The sequence below is a fragment of the Branchiostoma belcheri genome, unplaced genomic scaffold (assembly GCF_001625305.1).
Source record: "Branchiostoma belcheri isolate BF01 breed outbred unplaced genomic scaffold, Haploidv18h27 scaffold15, whole genome shotgun sequence".
Lineage (NCBI taxonomy): Eukaryota > Metazoa > Chordata > Leptocardii > Amphioxiformes > Branchiostomatidae > Branchiostoma > Branchiostoma belcheri.
The window spans coordinates 1,473,213-1,490,100 of NW_017802935.1; the positions used below are offsets into that span (position 1 = coordinate 1,473,213).

General features: G+C 44.2%; 2 protein-coding genes and 1 pseudogene across 2 annotated transcripts in view; 1 reads left to right on the top strand and 2 right to left on the bottom strand.

Moving 5' to 3' along the window:
• LOC109465261 overlaps positions 1 to 1,047 on the top strand; it is a 6,175-nt pseudogene extending 5,128 nt beyond the window's left edge.
• Positions 1,048 to 1,242: 195 nt separating this feature from the next.
• On the bottom strand, positions 1,243 to 8,352 carry LOC109465183 (monocarboxylate transporter 13-like). Its single transcript, XM_019762330.1, has 7 exons — positions 8,195 to 8,352; positions 6,990 to 7,093; positions 6,510 to 6,653; positions 4,622 to 4,758; positions 3,015 to 3,640; positions 2,057 to 2,229; positions 1,243 to 1,454 (listed from the first exon to the last, which is right to left on the bottom strand). The coding sequence occupies exons 1-7, from the start codon at positions 8,350 to 8,352 to the stop codon at positions 1,243 to 1,245; spliced, it is 1,554 nt and encodes a 517-aa protein (XP_019617889.1).
• Positions 8,353 to 15,817: 7,465 nt separating this feature from the next.
• The window catches only part of LOC109465303 (poly(U)-specific endoribonuclease-D-like), a 6,787-nt gene continuing 5,716 nt past the window's right edge, over positions 15,818 to 16,888 (bottom strand). Inside the window, exons 7-8 of the mRNA XM_019762500.1 lie at positions 16,627 to 16,733; positions 15,818 to 16,107 (exon numbers count right to left, since the gene is read on the bottom strand). Of these exons, the coding sequence (XP_019618059.1) occupies positions 15,886 to 16,107; positions 16,627 to 16,733 (329 nt within the window). The 3' untranslated portion in view covers positions 15,818 to 15,885. The remainder of the gene's footprint in view (positions 16,108 to 16,626; positions 16,734 to 16,888) is intronic.

Here is a 16,888-nt window from a genome sequence, read left to right on the forward strand (position 1 = left end):
CCGCCGGACGCCACCCCGGAGAAGCACTACGACCCGGTCATCGGCTCGGGCCTCCGCCGCCCCCGGGAGATGGTCAACCCGGAGCTGAGAGAAAAGGCGCTGCTTGAGCACCACCCGCACGTGGAGGAGGGGATGAGCCGGACCTACGCCAAGTACACCCTGGGCGCCCAGGAAGTCAGCCCAGCACCGCAGTATCTTTACGAGTCTGAAGATCTGTGATGATGGCTGTTAGCGCGAAGCCTTAAGCTTATGTCCAGGGCTGTAGCCAGAGGTCGTCTGGACGGGTGTTTTTGTGATGATGTCCGTCAATAAGCACAAAAAAGTTACTAGTAACTCGCCTGGTAAACGGTGCGGTCACATTCGTCGAAGGTCATTGTACGATTTTTCTGTCAGGGTTTTGACAGAATCAACCGCATACAAAGATAAAGACAGAATCTTCCATAACAAGATAGCTACGGCATACCCACGACTACCCCAAGAATGCCCCTAATTTTAAGATCGTACGACGATCATACGACGATCATACGACGAATGTGACCAGGTCCTTACCTGTCCTGACGACCGAGAGCTGAGTTGGTTAAAATCGAAGCTCTGGCTACGTCCCTGTCCATAATGTTACAAAATTCAATCTGCAGATATGAATCTAATGTAGCAAAGCCAGGAAGTGACGTTGCTGTAAGTGCGCTGCGACACAGTTTTGCAACATTTCTTCCAATAATATCCTTCTTCTAACCTTACATATGATTGTACAAGCAACACCTAAACTTAGAATTTCTTTGCCATGAAGTCAAGTATGACAGTTACAAACCTTCTGTGGATAGTAATGCTTTCTGAGAATCTTCACTTTCAGCATATATTTGGAACTCGATTTTAGGTGTCCCTTTGTTTGCTTGAGATTCGTAGGCAGAATGTTAGCATACAAGAAAGCATTTCTAGGCGTTAGCGCCAGTAGTGACTAAGATGGAGCTGATTGGCAACAAATTGGCAATAAACGCTTTTTGTCTCTTTGCTGTATCCAACACGCATATGAAAATAAAGCCTTATTAAAAATGTCGCCGTTGCTTTCCCTTTCACATTACTTCTGGGTATGGAAGTCGTGTTTTGTCTGTGGGTTTGTGTGTCTATTATCCTTTTCTGTACCGATCACGAGTTCTGCAATATGATGTCAAAGTTCATCAGAAGTCGGTACCGCCCCCCGTCACAGGGACTGAGAAATTCTGTCGAAGAACAGACAACAGAATGTCACACTGCTGTAAGCCTTTCATAAACCGTTTCTAGCCTCTCGTCATCCTTTTCTCTGGTGTCCATCACGAGTTCTGTAGTATCGAGAGGAGGTTGCTCTTCCTTGCTGGCGCTAAGCATGACGGGAATCATGATGACGCCAGCCAAAAACATGGAACTTCCGGCCGTCAGGAAAGACATATTGTAGTTTCCGGTCAGGTCATACAAAGCACCTAAGCAGAAACACACAAAAATTATGAAAACGAAAATGGTATTCTCAGTAATGAAGAAAGGCAACATTTTCTGAAAGTAAGATCGATTATAAAAGTATTGACACATCTGATTTTAGTTTTAGTCCCAAACCAACCAGACGATATGTTTTTGGCCGCCAGCCTTTGGCCTCCACTAGGCCTTCCTAAAGGGTTATGGATAATAGAATTCAGCAAAAATAGTGTCTTATTCTTTGGCCAGGGGATAGAGTCACGGTAAGGGTAATATTTACATGCGCGGACAAATGAACTCCTCTGGTGACCAAACTTCCCTGGCACAATTATCCCTCTTCAGCTAAAAATTACTATTTCCAGCCCGTATGGGTTAGTCTGGTGGAGGCTAACCAGTCGTAACAGGTTTTTTTGTACCATATCAAACTCTACTACTGGATAAATAACGGAGATAACTTCTGGACGTTTAGACTGGCATCCGTCACTAAATGAACTGTTATCTCTGTTATTTATCCAGAAGTAGAGTTTGATTTTTTTAAATATTGTTTTACCTGGATGTCTAACCTTCATCACAAGTTGTTCTGAAGTTCGTTGACGTCGACGACCGTACTTACCTGCTACGGGCGGTCCAAGTGACGCGGCGATGCCCTCCGCCATCATCAGCAGTCCGATGGCGCTCGCTAGCCGCTTCGTCCCGACCAGATCGGCGGCCACGGCGAACGTTAGCGGTATGATCAGCCCGTTCACGAAACCGTACACCACACTGTGCACCAGCATGGCGGTATACCTGAAGCAACATTGTGTGTATTTAAGGGATTAGAAGCGATTTCAGAGCAGCAAAACTGGAAAAATTCAGAATTAGGCAAATATTGACTAAGTAGTTCATACTTTGGGCATTTAAAACTGCATAAGCAACATCAAGATGAGTCCTTTATTTTCTGGGTGGTACCCTAAAAATCAGCCAAGGGCCCTTCCAATAACCGTTTTTAGTCAGAATTTTGGGAATTTTTGCTCCATGAGGGTCGAACTACATCAGGCTAGTGTTGTTTCAACTCAGTATGTAGATAAGTGACTGAAATATTGACTTTGAAAAATGGGGTTTCCAAGCTCTAAAAACTGCATTGGACACCTTTGATAACTTTGTATGTGTCTTTGTATGTACTTTTTCAGTACTGTTTTCTGACATTGATGTTTAAAACTGTGACAAATTATACCCACTTCAGGGGGGTGCACTTGTGCTCACCCCTGTTGATGTAAATTTGGGAAAAGAATGAGCAACTAGAAAGGTAACATTTGCAAAGCAAATGCCTAATGTTTAAATTTACCTTCGCATATGGTTTGCTCTTTTTACTCAAATACATGTACATTCACATATATGGTCAGACAGGAGTCTACATCCCTCCTTTAAAATTGCAACATTATGTAACCCAACACACCAGTTGCCATGGTGACAGACATCAACAAATCAGGCCATTGGCCAGGTCAGAGGTTAGTGTTTGGAACAGAAGAAGAAGAAACGTAGTAAAAACAATCTTTTCCTTCGATAAACATACTGATGAAGTGATATCATACGTCACCGCCAGAGGACACAGCAGCGAGCACACTCCCAGCATGCTCGACGCGATGACGTACTTGTGCAGCCTCCGCCCATATTTGGGAATCTCCGGAATCGTTCCCATGACGACCCGACCGACGAAGTCGCCGACGGAGAGAACGGAGACGAGAAAAGCGGCCTGGTACTCCCCGACTCCCATGTACACCGCGCGAGGAACCAAGTGGACGAACGGCACGTAGTAACCAAAATACAGAAAAGCGAACGAGAGAAGATACAGCACGAAGTGTCGCTTCCTAAGAAGTGAGAACCCCAACATTTTACATCTTGAGCGCTTTTGCAATGGTGACAACCGTTTGTCTTTATATAACGTTACATTGTTACCGCACGATGTTTCAGTCTGTATCCGCGAGTATGCTACAGCGTCTGGTGTGTCTGTATAGTCCGATTTTTCAGAGGCAGAGTCTGTTGCAGTTTGTTGTGCATTTTTCCTGTGCGTGACGACGTCTTTTTCCGGTCTGCACACGTCATTTCCGGTGACGTCCGATGTTATGGGCCTCAGCAGCGCGCCGCACACGCAGCAGTTCAGTGCGATGCCGCTGATCACCACCAGGGCGCCCCTCCAGCCGTACCGGTCGATCAGCAGCTGGATGGAAAAAGGCAGGAGATTAGTCAGATCGTAGCGTAGTGTCGTCTGCAGTGAGTGTGATGGGCCTCAGTGTGTCGTCTGCAGGTAGTGTGATGGGCCTCAGTGTGTGATGGGCCTCAGTGTGTCGTCTGCAGAGCGCCGCAGACGCTGCAGTTCATCGCGATTCCGCTGATCACCACCAGGGCGCCCCTCCGGTCCTCCAGCCGTACCGGTCGATCAGGAGCTGGATGGAAAAAGGCGGGAGATTAGTCAGATCGTGCCGCAGTGTCGTCTGCAGGTAGTGTGATGGGCCTCAGTGTGTCGTCTGCGATTCCGCTGATCACCACCAGGGCGCCCCTCCAGCCGTACCGGTCGATCAGCAGCTGGAAGGTCGCAGAACACAGTAGAAAATTATAAAGATAGACCAAAAAGACTACCATATCAGATAGAGTTCGCAACTGGCAACTGGCTTTTTTCAGAGTGTACGTCAGAAGCATATACACCGACAGAATTTGTTTAGTTTCTAGATATTTTGTGAAGTGTGAAGTGCACCAGACACAGTAAGTCTATGTAAGTAAGAAGTGCACCTACTTTAATTTTTACCGCGTCGAAGTGAGTCCTTAACTATAGAAATCCTCATAGGGCGAAAACTGTGCTCTGGCTACCGTGAATAGTTTCATGTGGTTGGTCACTGAGTAAAAAGACTCTTTTTTTTACACAACTAAGTATTTTGTTCACAGCCGAGGTTTCGGTGACCGTCTGTGGCAATTCTGACTGGTTCACATTGCACTACAGGACAGGTGTCGCTGTTATAGATGCATTCCCAAATGTACAATATTTACATATCTACACAGTCATATACATGGTTACATCACACCTGTTCGGCAGTGCAATGTGAACCAGTCAGAAGTGTCCTGAGTGACAGACGGTCACCGAAACATCGGCTGTGAATAAAACACTTGGTTGCGTATAAAGAGTCTCTTTATGTGCTCTGGCTACCTGGAAGACGGGTGGGAGGGCGAAGTTGCCGGTACACGCTCCGAGCCAGGCCAGCGCGTTGGCGAGCGTGCGCCGCCTGTCGAAGTAACGGCCCACCATCGTCATCGTCGGGAGAAAGGCCAGGGAGAACCCGAATCCTGAAAAAATAAAGCAAGAAAGGTAACATTTGCAAAGCAAAGGCATAATGTTTACCTTCGCATATGGTCTGCTCTGTTAATTCTTACTCAAACACATTCATATACAAATGTATATGGTGACAGGAGTTGAAATCCCTCCTGCTGTAAAATTTCTTCTTCTCCAAACCAATAAGATCAATGACCTGAACCAGACGTCTGTCACCATGGTAACTGGTGTTGGGTTACATCATGTTGCAGTTTTATAGCAGGAGGGATTTAGACTCCTGTCTAACCATATATATGAATGTGTTTGAGTAAGAATTAACAGAGCAGACCATATGCGAGGGTAAACATGATGCATTTGCTTTGCAAATGTTACCTTTCTAGACAGGTATTCGTTCTGATTGACAGCTAGACCTGCCGACATCCCCGGGGTTTCTTATCGCTCAGATTCAGGCTGTGCCTGTTCAGTTGTTCCTCAGAATGAGAGGCTCCCTCATTATTATTCCTGGCACCTAGCCGGGATCCGGAACACCTACCGTGTAACTTGAACATCGGTGAAGGTTAGACATCCAGGTAATAAGATACGCCAAAAAAACAGTTACTCTACCTTTCGTCAGTGACACTAGAGACTTGCAGGAGAAAGGCAGGTTTATAAGCACGAACTATTGGTTGATATGCAAATGAAACCTACTTGAACGATTTCAGACAATACCCGTACGCAGTTCCAAGCCTAGTCATTAGCGTGCTTTCATCCATGACTGAGCCGAGAGTCGTGCTTTGAAATGTAGTGTCGGCATATCGGGTTTTGCAGCAATCTGAAAACGTTGCCAATCTGTTCTACCCCCCCCCCTTCCACTATAGGCTGCGACCGATGAGTGACCTAATACTTGACAGATCTCTTAACGAATTTCATAGACAAAGATTTGTCGACATCCCGCGGGACATCCCGCACAACTCTACTTTTGTATTGTGCATCATATTGCATTTCAACTTCCATCATGGCATTGCATAATCGTTCGTTTTTAAAGCCCTGTTTTCTCCAATTCAATGTTTATGCAATCCTCCCTATTGTCGCGACAAAAAGCACAAAGTATATATCAGCCACCCACACATGCCAAATGCGGTGCCCAGCAGATATACTGGCATAACGCGTAGCTTCGGGTTCACCTGTTTTATCGGGTTTGCGCTTCGGACTATTTAATTTAAGTCCGGTCCTCCGCTTTCTATTGATCACTTTATCCTTATCTTCTCGAAACACGCATCCTACACGTGGGCAGGAGAATTCATCATGCTGTTTTACTCGGTAAGACTTCGGAGCTGCAGACACTCTGGCCTGTTTTGAGGCTGGGTCCAGGCGACTTGTCAAAATCACACAAGACAGCAGACAGTAACTTGAGGCCACTTTTAGGGACATAAGTTGTACAGCAGGATACGCCATAGAAACGCACCAGTTTTCTCTTTCAAATGAAATGCTTGTTTCCACTCAAACACATTGGCATTTCTTTGCTATAATATATAGTTATAAATATGTGTGTGTGTGTGTGTGCGCGCGCGCGCGCTGACTGGTTTACTGTGCACTGACGCTAGATGTAACTTGGTGCATAGTGCACTAAATGATGAAGATGACAGAAGGTGACAACACCTGATGAAGATGACAGAAGGTCATCGAAACGTCGGCTTGAAAAATAAATGGTTGTGATAAAAAGAACTTTGCTATTCATTCGTTTACCAACCTGATGAAATTATTTAAGGGGGGTTTTGCCACTTGCCTGTCATGACGCCGAGGGTGAGGTAGACGGAGACGACCCTGGTGGCGAAGCTGGCGCACATGCAGCCACAGGCGGCCGTCACTCCGCCTAACATCACGGCGCACCGCGGCCCTACGGCTCGGTCAACTAAACTAGCCAGGGGACCTGGGAAAGGAGTGCTGGAAAGATTATCCAGGAGAATGGCGTGTCGCTTTGTGTTTTAAGAAAACAAAATACATTATGAAATAACGTTGAACTGTAATTTCCAACACAAAAATTGGACGTAAGCCCCGGTCATATACATTGTACGAAGCACCTACGGCTACGATGTTTGTATTTCGCCGCGCCAGTATCACAGTATAGGTCGTATGTTTTAGACGAAACGAGTGCAATAGTTTAATTTCTTAAAATAAACTTTTTTCTAATGGGCAACGTGTACATACTGTACTATTTATCAGTTTCACATAAATTTTAAACCACCAACAAAGTTATATTTCATACCTCCTCCGTACATGGCAGCCAGAGTGATGGACGTGATCCAGGACGTTTTTCCGTAAGTCGAGTCGAACTGGTCAACAAACTCCAGGAAGAATACGCCAAGGGACCTGGGGAGGGGGGTACCATTGGAGCAAGGAAAAAAGACATTAATTGAAAGTTTATTGCAAATTCATGCCCGAGGGCTAATTGCAAGAACATGATAACAACAATAAACAGTCAAAATGATAATAAGTAATGCTAATGCTACTTTAGATATGCATTTGTAGTTATTGTTGGGTTTGATTTTTTTTCCGTGTGCAGTGGAGTGAAATGGCCGACATTTTGCGAGATATATGAATTGGGAGGTGTTAATAGAAATTAATTGTATTAATAATAATAATAATCAATAACATTAATTGTACACGTCGATGACGGTTACACATCCAGGTAATCAAATACCAAGACCTAGATAACAGTTACTCAAGCACCTGCCTATTGCAAATCACCAATAGAGAATCGGTACCCAAACGGCTACTTTAGAGTATCACAAAAGGTTGAAATCAATCAACATCATTACCACAAACAAGAGAAAACAAGAAACTCCGTCAATAATCTAATCGGGTTGGTAAATTACTGAATAGCAACCTTCTTTATTCAAAACCACTGAAGTAACGCCAGTAGCTTCTGTGCAAAGTGAACCAGTCATAATTGCCCCCCAATGAAAATGACAGAGGATCATTGAAGCATCTTCCTTTGCCCCTATAACCTCCTTGGTTAAACAAGGGCTTGTGAATGAAGAACTATGCTAGTGAAGACAGGAAACTGCCCAACCTTATAAAAGGTTGAAATCAATCACCGAAAAGAAGAAGACTCAACAAGACAAAACGTCGATGAAGGTTAGACCTCCAGGTAATAAGATACGCCAAAAAGCAGTTACTCAAGCAGCTGGATATGATTTTGGAAACGGTCAGACGTTTTAGGTAGCATCCACTAGCTTTCGTCAGTGACTGAGAGACCAGAGGAGAAATGCAGGTTTATAAGCACATTACTATTGATTGATATGCAAATAAGTGAAGACAATTTTTGGAAGGCATTTCTCCTCTGGTATCCCAGCTGCAGTCACTCACGAAAGCTAGTGGATACTAGCTGAAACGTCTGACGTTTTCAAAATCATATCCAGTTGCTTGAGTAACTGCTCTTTTGGCGAACAAGACAAGAATCTGCCCCACCTTATCGTCCCCGCTGTACAGAAACACACGGTGAAGCCCGCCAGCACCACGCACCAGCCCCAGCCCCCGTCCGGCGCCTCCCTGCGTTTTCCCGGGGGTCCTTCCTCGGGTCCTTCGGCGGCTCTGGGCGTTGAACTGTTCCCTTCCATGGACGACATTCCCTCGATGCAGCTAGCGCAGCTCACTGTGCATTGGGAAAACAAACTAGTCTCCAAGCAGATTCTCTGGGTGGCTACAATTCAGTATCAAATTGGCAAGACACTATCCAATTTTGGACCAGGCAGTACCCAATACGCCACCGAAAATGGGAACCAAATGGTTACAGGCGACCTATATACTCCCCTTGCCTCACGGAATCTGCTTGGAGATTAGGGAAAAAACGATCGGATCAAATATTGCTAGTACTCTTAGCAAAAGCACTATCGTATCCAGAACAGTCCCTGTCTTCTATGACTCAATGGGTTATGGTTAGGATGAGGCACGGCTCTGGATTGTCCCCGAAACGACATTTTCTCGGTGCGGCCCGGTACGCTGTATGAAAGCGATCAAAACGCCAATACTGGAAGCCTTGTCGTATTTAGCATAGAACGACGGCGCCTGTCACGATTTTCCAACAAACCATCTGCCTTGAGTTATTGTGAACGTGCTTAAATTGTTCTGTGCCAGAATGGGTCAGGGTTAGGATCAGGCACAGTTCTGGATAGTCTCCGCGTAGACATGCCATATGTATGGTGCTGGATTCGTGTGGGCCATCCATGAAAAACATGCCTGATCGTGGTCCTACAATAAAGCGCAGTTAACAAGCTAATTATTCTTTATGATGAAATTCTATAAATCAGCTGCATTACATGATTGGACTATTCAAGCTTGTGACATGTGTAATTGAGAATGAGGGAAACACAGGCAGATATTGATTATGTAAATTAAGACTTAATTGGCATAATTAATGAGAAAATGTTATAATTCCATAACTACCTGGAATTTTATACTTAGGGTATTAGTAATACGAGCTACTGCGGATGATGATGAGTTATACTCACGGCAAGCTTAAGCAGCGTAATCTTCTTTGCCAGATGCGCGCCTCGCGGTCCGGGTACCTCGCAATCGAAACGCGCGTCCAACGAGCGACTTCAGCTGGCAATGAGCGAGATCAATATTAGCAACGGCGCGATAACTGTGGGTAATTTTACCAAAACGGTTCTCTTTGGTGATCATTACGGCGGCGTCACACAGCTCTGATATAGTGTGTAATGACAAAATGAACCAGTCACCATGGTGACAGACGTCAACAAATCATGTCATTGGTCAGGTCAGAGGTCACTGTTTGAAGAAGAAGAAGAAGAAGAAGAAACCGAGCAAAAACAATATGTTTTCCTTCGGTAAACATAATGACCGCGTAACGGAAAACCATGCTCCGTTGTATTTAAAGTCTGTTGGAGGCTAGTCTCAAGCACACGAACACCTTTCTCACTGCCTCACGGGAAGGCATGTTTTTGAATTCCAAGCCGTTGCTTCATCAGTCACTAGTGTAACAAACGGTCTTTCTGTGTGTGGTAGGATTTGGGGAACTTCAATATGATTACAATTACAGTTGCAGATCTTGGTGGGGAAGATCGTTACCTACCTACCTACCTTTTTTTTATTGAAACATATAATGACAAGACGTGGTGGCGACACACTCAAGTTAACCTACCTACCTACCTTGTTCCTTGACCTTCTTGGCGTTGGGGGTATATGCCCCGTTTTTTTCTGTCGCTGTCGGTTGGGGGTTGGGGTAGAGTGACATAAAAAGGGGCAAATATAGAAAGGTAACGATATTCCTCACCAACATCTGCTTGGAGATTGATCAGCACGACGCCTCAATTTTCCGCTCCGCTGAACCGCGTTAAACCAAGGACCTTTCCTCATTGTTGAACGTCCTTGGTTAAACGCATTGTGCGAAAGGAAGTAAAAAGCTAGCCTCCATATAGCACGCCAACAACTGGGGGTTGGGGGGGGGGTCTGCAGGGTCTTTGGGAGCTTTTGTGTGCTATTTTCTGATTGCATATAGACAACATAGCCGGCCTGGTTGAATAACCCCCGAACTGGGCTAATCAGAAAACAGCCGAAAACCAAAAAAAAAAAGCCAGTTCTATAAGCCTGCTACGGAGGCTAGTACAATTGTCAATAGCGCTCTATCAGTAACAGCTCTCGACCGTACTATTCGTGTTACATATCTATAACAAATTACCTTAAGGGTCATGAACTACATTTTCAGTTTTCTCGCAGAATTGTCCGCAACATTGTGTTATCTCGCAACAGTGTTATTTTCTCTGTATATAATTGTCTTGCATAATGTCACAGTGAAAACTTACACTCCACTTCACAGAAGCACTTGGTGTACATGTTCCCTTGCTATACACTTGCAGAGGTGTGACTAATGCTATTTCTCACTGAAATAGCACAATTGTAAAACATGTAGAACTGAATGACAGTTGCATTAAAATATAATCGATTATGGCACACAAGTATGAAAGAAAAACAAGGGGGGTTGGAGACTAGTCTCCATAGCATGCCAAAAACTGGGGGATTTGGGGTCTTCATGGTCTTTGGGAGCTTTTATGTGCTATTTTCTGATTGCATATAGACAACATAGCCGGCCTGGTTGAATTACCCCCGTTTATTAGAACTGGGCTAATAAGAAAACAGCCGAAGACCACCAAATCCCCAGTTCTATAAGCCTGCTACAGAAGGCTAGGGGTTTTGCCCCATAATAACGATGATGAGCGAAATAATGATTTGAGTGAAAGCACTTCTAGTCGTATTACGTTACTATCTTGGTCATATCAAGGGAAGAAACTCAATATAGTAATGGCTACAGGAGGAATAGGATTCCGATAATGAGATATACATTGTCATTAGCGTTCTGTCAGTAACGACTCTCGACTATAGATGCATTCCTGTTAAATACTGGTATTTCATTTCTCACTGAAGTAGCGCAATTGTAAAATTGGCCGCCAGTTAGGACACAAAAATAACTGAGATCTCGCGGCACACGAGTATTTATTTATTTATTTTATCTTAGAGACACCTGGGTAGCTCCTACGACTTCACGAGCTGACTTCCAAGGAGGCCCAGGTAACAAAACATAATACCATGTGTAAAACCATACAGGAAGGATGATGAAGGAAAGAATGATTTGAGTGATAGCACTTCTAGTCGTATTACGTTACGATCTGGGTCATATCAAGGGGATAACTCAATATAGTAATGGCTGCAGGAAGGACGAGATTACCGTGCGATGATCCTATTAACGCAGAGTAATAACTAAAGCCCCGGCCGTGCTGTCTACATGATTGCAGCCGTTTCTACTCAAATCAACGACGTACATGTAAGGTACGGTCTTCGCGGGAAATCTTTCATCGTAGGTGCATCGTACTATTTGGGGGTGTCGTTGCGTGCCTGTTATTTAATATATATATAGATAGATAGATAGATAGATAGCTCCAAGGGCTATCTGACGTTTGACTACGAAGCGTTCAGGGTTTAGGCGTAACGAAGAATTTGCTTAACGCTAAATTTAGGATGACAAATAACGCTCTACGTAGAAATAAAATGACTAATAATGCTTCACGATAAATAAACTGATAACGCTTAAAATAGCCCATAACGGTTAACGGAAAAAGGCATGCGCTATATGCAGGCCTTCAAGGGTAGCCTCTACCAGGCACTGCGGATCGCTGGAAAAATAGTAGAAATTGGCCGAAATAAAGGAATAATGTACCAGGGGAGGTAGCAGGCCAGAGGAGATCCAATTCGCGACCCACGCAATCCCCTGGTATATTATTCCTTTATTTCGGCCAATTTCTACTATTTTCCCAGCGATCCGCGGTGCCTGGTAGAGGCTAAGTAAAGGGTGATCACCGGCCTAGTCGACCGCCAGCGAGCCTACATAATTCAAAAGTGGGCAATCCCCCTGAAATCTTCGACTGCGAAGTCAAATAGACAATAAAGATATTGACAAAATTGTCACCACGATGTATGTTGACCTACCTTTGCAGCTATCCAATATGTAACGTGCTCCGTATGTTGGTGTTTGTAAGGAACGCCTGCGATGCTGCAGTAGCCCTTGCTAAAACATTTAGATATTAATTGAAGATATTGATTAATAAGATATTGACAAAATTATTGCCAAGATGTATGCTGACTTACCTTTGCAGCTATCCAATATGTAACGTGGTCCGTATGTTGGTGTTGATTCTCGTAAGGAACGCCTGCGATGCTGCAGCGGCTCTTGCTCAGTCATTATTGAATTGGGGGTAAGATAAGACGGGTGACACGCGGAAACAGGCAATAAATTATTCATGACTGGCTCAAGGCCTGCATACAGGGACTCACATGTTAGTGACTAGAAAGGTAACATTTGCAAAGCAAATGCAGAATGTTTACCTTCCAGCTTAACAGACTACGGCTATGTTTATTCTTATTCAAACTTAAACTTAAACAAAGGACATAGAACAAAATCTGACCAGTCGTTTAAGAAGGTTCTGAAACAACACTGCTGACCTCTGACCTCCTGACCTTGGCTTGGCTTAACGACATTGATTTACGGTTAACGATTTTGTTTTGACGCTTGGTTGTTTTGTAAGTTTATGTATTGTTTAATGTGTCGGTTTCATTGTTTTCATGTGTAACTTGTTGTCACAGGGCATTCCTGAAAAGCAGTGTTTTTAAATAGCACTGAGGTCTCTACTCTGTTTAAATAAAACAGAAATAAATAACAATAACAAACCAGTGATTTTTTTCATAGATTCTGTTTATTGAATGTTTCTGACGATTTTACAGATGATCTGTTCAGGGATACCCAGTAGCCAGGTACTGCCCTTGGTCTGACCAGCTGTAGGTAGTGATCCGCATCTGACTCCCGGCCATGCTGAACTCACAGAGACCGCTAGGACGGGCCAGGAAGCAGAGGGTGTAGATCGCGACGTCGAACAGAGTATTTCTTTAGTGGACTGGTACCTCGGGTGATACGGAATACACCGTGTTGTAGTTCATACTTGTCACATGTATCTTGCTGTGTTGTATAGTCGACAGCAATGCATGCCAGGGAGCGTACTATTAGTTAAAAAGACCAACATCAAGGCTACAAAATCTCATACAGGACACAGAACAAAATCTGACCATTAATTTTTTTCATAGATTCTGTTTATTGAATGTTTCTGAAGATCTGTTCAGGGGTACGCAGTAGCCAGGTACTGTCCCCGGTCTAACCAGCTGTAGGTAGTGACCCGCATCTGACTCCCCGCCATGCTGAACTCACAGAGACCGCTAGGACGCGTCAGGAAGCAGAGAGTGTAGATGGTGATACACATCAAGTTGTATTTTGCGTTTATTGTATGTATCTGATGGTGTTGTATAGCAGTCGACAGCTATGTTTGGCAGGGAGAGCCTGGTATCTAAGCTATACGTGATATAGTTCAATGTGCAACAGAACAAAATTTGACCATTGATTTTTTTTTTTTTTGTAGATTCTGTTTATTGGATAACGGCAGCGAATGTAATTGCAATCGTCATATTTCTGATGATTTTACAGATGATCTGTTCAGGGATATGCAGTAGCCAGGTACTGTCCGCGGCCTAACCAGCTGTAGGTAGTGAGTCGCATCTGACTCCCCGCCATGCTGAACTCACAGAGACCGCTAGGACGCGTCAGGAAACAGAGAGTGTAAATGGCGACATCTATTGCAGTGTTTCTTAAGTAATACGGAATACACCGTGTGGTAGTTCATACTTGTAACATGTATCTGATCGGTTTGTACAGCTGTCGACAGCAATGCTTGCCAGGGAGCATACTAAAGCTAAAAAGGCCGGCACCCAGTCTACAAAATCTCATACAGGACACAGAACAAAATCTGACCATTGATTTTTTTTCTGCATAGATTCTGTTTATTGAATGTTTCTGACGACTTTACAGATGATCTGTTCAGGGATACGCAGTGGCCAGGTACTGTCCGCGGTCTAACCAGCTGTAGGTAGTGAGTCGCATCTGACTCCCCGCCATGCTGAACTCACAGAGACCGCTAGGACGCGTCAGGAAACAGAGAGTGTAGATGGTGATACACATCAAGTTGTATTTTGCGTTTATTGTATGTATCTGATCGGATTGTATAGCAGTCGGCAGCTATGTTTGGCAGGGAGAGCCTGGCATCTAAGCTATACGTGATATAGTTCAATGTGCAACAGAACAAAATTTGACCATTGGATTTTGTTGTAGATTCTGTTTATTGGATAACCGCAGCGCATGCAATCGCAATCGTCATATTTCTGACGATTTTACTCAGGTGATACGGAACACACCGTGTTGTAGTTCATACTTGTAACATGTATCTGATCGGTTTGTACAGCTTTTCGCAATGCTTGCTAGGTACGAGTAGCATACTAAAGCTAAAAAGACCAGAATGCAGGCTACAAAATCTCACACAGGACACAGAACAAAATCCGACCATTGTTTTTTTTTTCATAGATTCTGTTTATTGAATGTTTCTGACGATTTTACAGATGATCTGTTCAGGGATACGCAGTAGCCAGGTACTGTCCGCGGTCTAACCAGCTGTAGGTAGTGACCCGCATCTGACTCCCCGCCATGCTGAACTCACAGAGACCGCTAGGACGCGTCAGGAAGCAGAGGGTGTAGATGGCGACGTCGAACAGAGTATCCACTGCGGGATACACACCGTGTTGTATTTTATGTGTTTATTGTATGTATGTATGTATCTGATCGGATTGTATAGCTGTTGACAGCAATGCTTGCCAAGGAATGCACTAAACGTAGAGGACACAGAGAGTGAAGATGGTGACATCGAACAGAGTATTTCTCAAGTGGACTGGTACCTCGGGTGATACGGAATACACCGTAGTGGAGTTCATACTTGTTACATGTATCTTATTGGGTTCTATAGTCGACAGCAATGCATGCCAGGGAGCGTACTTAAGTTAAAAAGACCAGCATCAAGGCTACAAAATCTCATACAGGATACAGAACAAAATCTGACCAATTTTTTTCTTCATAGATTCTGTTTATTGAATATTCCTGACGATTTTACCATTTCTTTTTTATACCTCCATGATTTTACAGAAGATCTGTTCAGGGGTACGCAGTAGCCAGGTACTGTCCACGGTCTAACCAGCTGTAGGTGGTGAGTCGCATCTGACTCCCCGCCATGCTGAACTCACAGAGACCGCTAGGACGCGTCAGGAAACAGAGAGTGTAAATGCTGATACACATCAAGTTGTATTGTGCGTTTATTGTATGTATCTGATCGGATTGTATAGCAGTCGACAGCAATGTTTGGCAGGGAGAGCCTGGCATCTAAGCTATACGTGATATAGTTCAATGTACAACAGAACAAAATTTGACCATTGATTTTTTTTGTAGATCCTGTTTATTGGATAAACACAGCGCATGCAATCGCAATCGTCATATTTCTGACTACCTCGGGTAATTCGGAATACACCGTGTTGTAGTTCATACTTGTAACATGTATCTGATCGGTTTGTATAGCGGTTCGCAATGCTTGCTAGGTACCATACTAAAGCTAAAAAGGCCGGCATCCAAAATCTCACACAGGACACAGAACAAAATCTGACCATTGTTTTTCTTCATAGATTCTGTTTATTGAATGTTTCTGACGATTTTACAGATGATCTGTTCAGGGATACGCAGTAGCCAGGTACTGTCCGCGGTCTAACCAGCTGTAGGTAGTGAGTCGCATCTGACTCCCCGCCATGCTGAACTCACAGAGACCCTCAGGACGCGCCAGGAAACAGAGGGTGTAGATGGCGACGTCGAACTCCGGGCTGGTCCCCAGGAAGAAACCGCCCAGGTTCTTCCACACGCTTCCCCAGCGGAACTGTACGCCAATAGTACCGGGCTGGGGGGCAAAAAAAAATCTACATTTCTTCACAACTTTAATTTCTTAACTATTCAAAATAACACTTAGCAGACTCGTTAAGTGTGAATTACGCTGGTATTTACGATCTCGCTGTCACACATTACACTAAAATCAGACAGGTTACATACTGGTATCCTATTAGTGACTTTATTAAGATTTGAATACATTTGAACAGATCCACATTTCTGGGTACTGTTTCAGCACTAGACTGGTAGTGCCTAACCTAGTGCTGTCGCATCAGCCACACAGAACCAGCTTGCCTGCACAGGCCAGCTGGTTCTGTGTGCCCGGCAACTCCTCTGGCCCATGATTTGCCCCTCAGCCGATTTCTACTATTTATTCAGCCTGCAAAGGAGTCTGGTGGAGACTATACCAGACAGACGCTCCTGAGCTGCCGACGTGGTTTGAGTCACATACCACTTTGCAGACTTTTTCAGTCTGTATTGTGGTGGCATTTACAATAGAAACAAGAAAGTTGAAAAATAGAAGTGTAGTAACCTGTTTCTTAAAGACGTAACCTGAGTAGTCGAAGTCTCCGCTCTTCTCTGCCAGGTAGAAACGGACCCAGCTGTGCATGCCCGACACCTCCCCGTTCTTCACCTCACCTGTAATAGAAAAATACATTAAAGAATGTTTCGATCTTAGAGATCACATGTTGGAGAATAGTTAAACCTTTATTGTTACCGCATACATAATATGTATGCGGTAACAATAAAGGTTTAACTATTCTCCAACATGTGATCTCTAAGATCGAAACATT

Coding starts and splice junctions, on each gene's coding strand:
- LOC109465183 (XM_019762330.1), bottom strand. CDS start 8,352: ATGTCGTCCATGGAAGGGAACAGTTCAACGCCCAGAGCCGCCGAAGGA. Junction 4,759..6,509: donor CACCCTCGGCGTCATGACAG/GCAAGTGGCAAA, acceptor TTATTTTTTCAG/GATTCGGGTTCTCCCTGGCC. Junction 3,641..4,621: donor CCCTCCCACCCGTCTTCCAG/GTAGCCAGAGCA, acceptor TTTTCCATCCAG/CTGCTGATCGACCGGTACGG.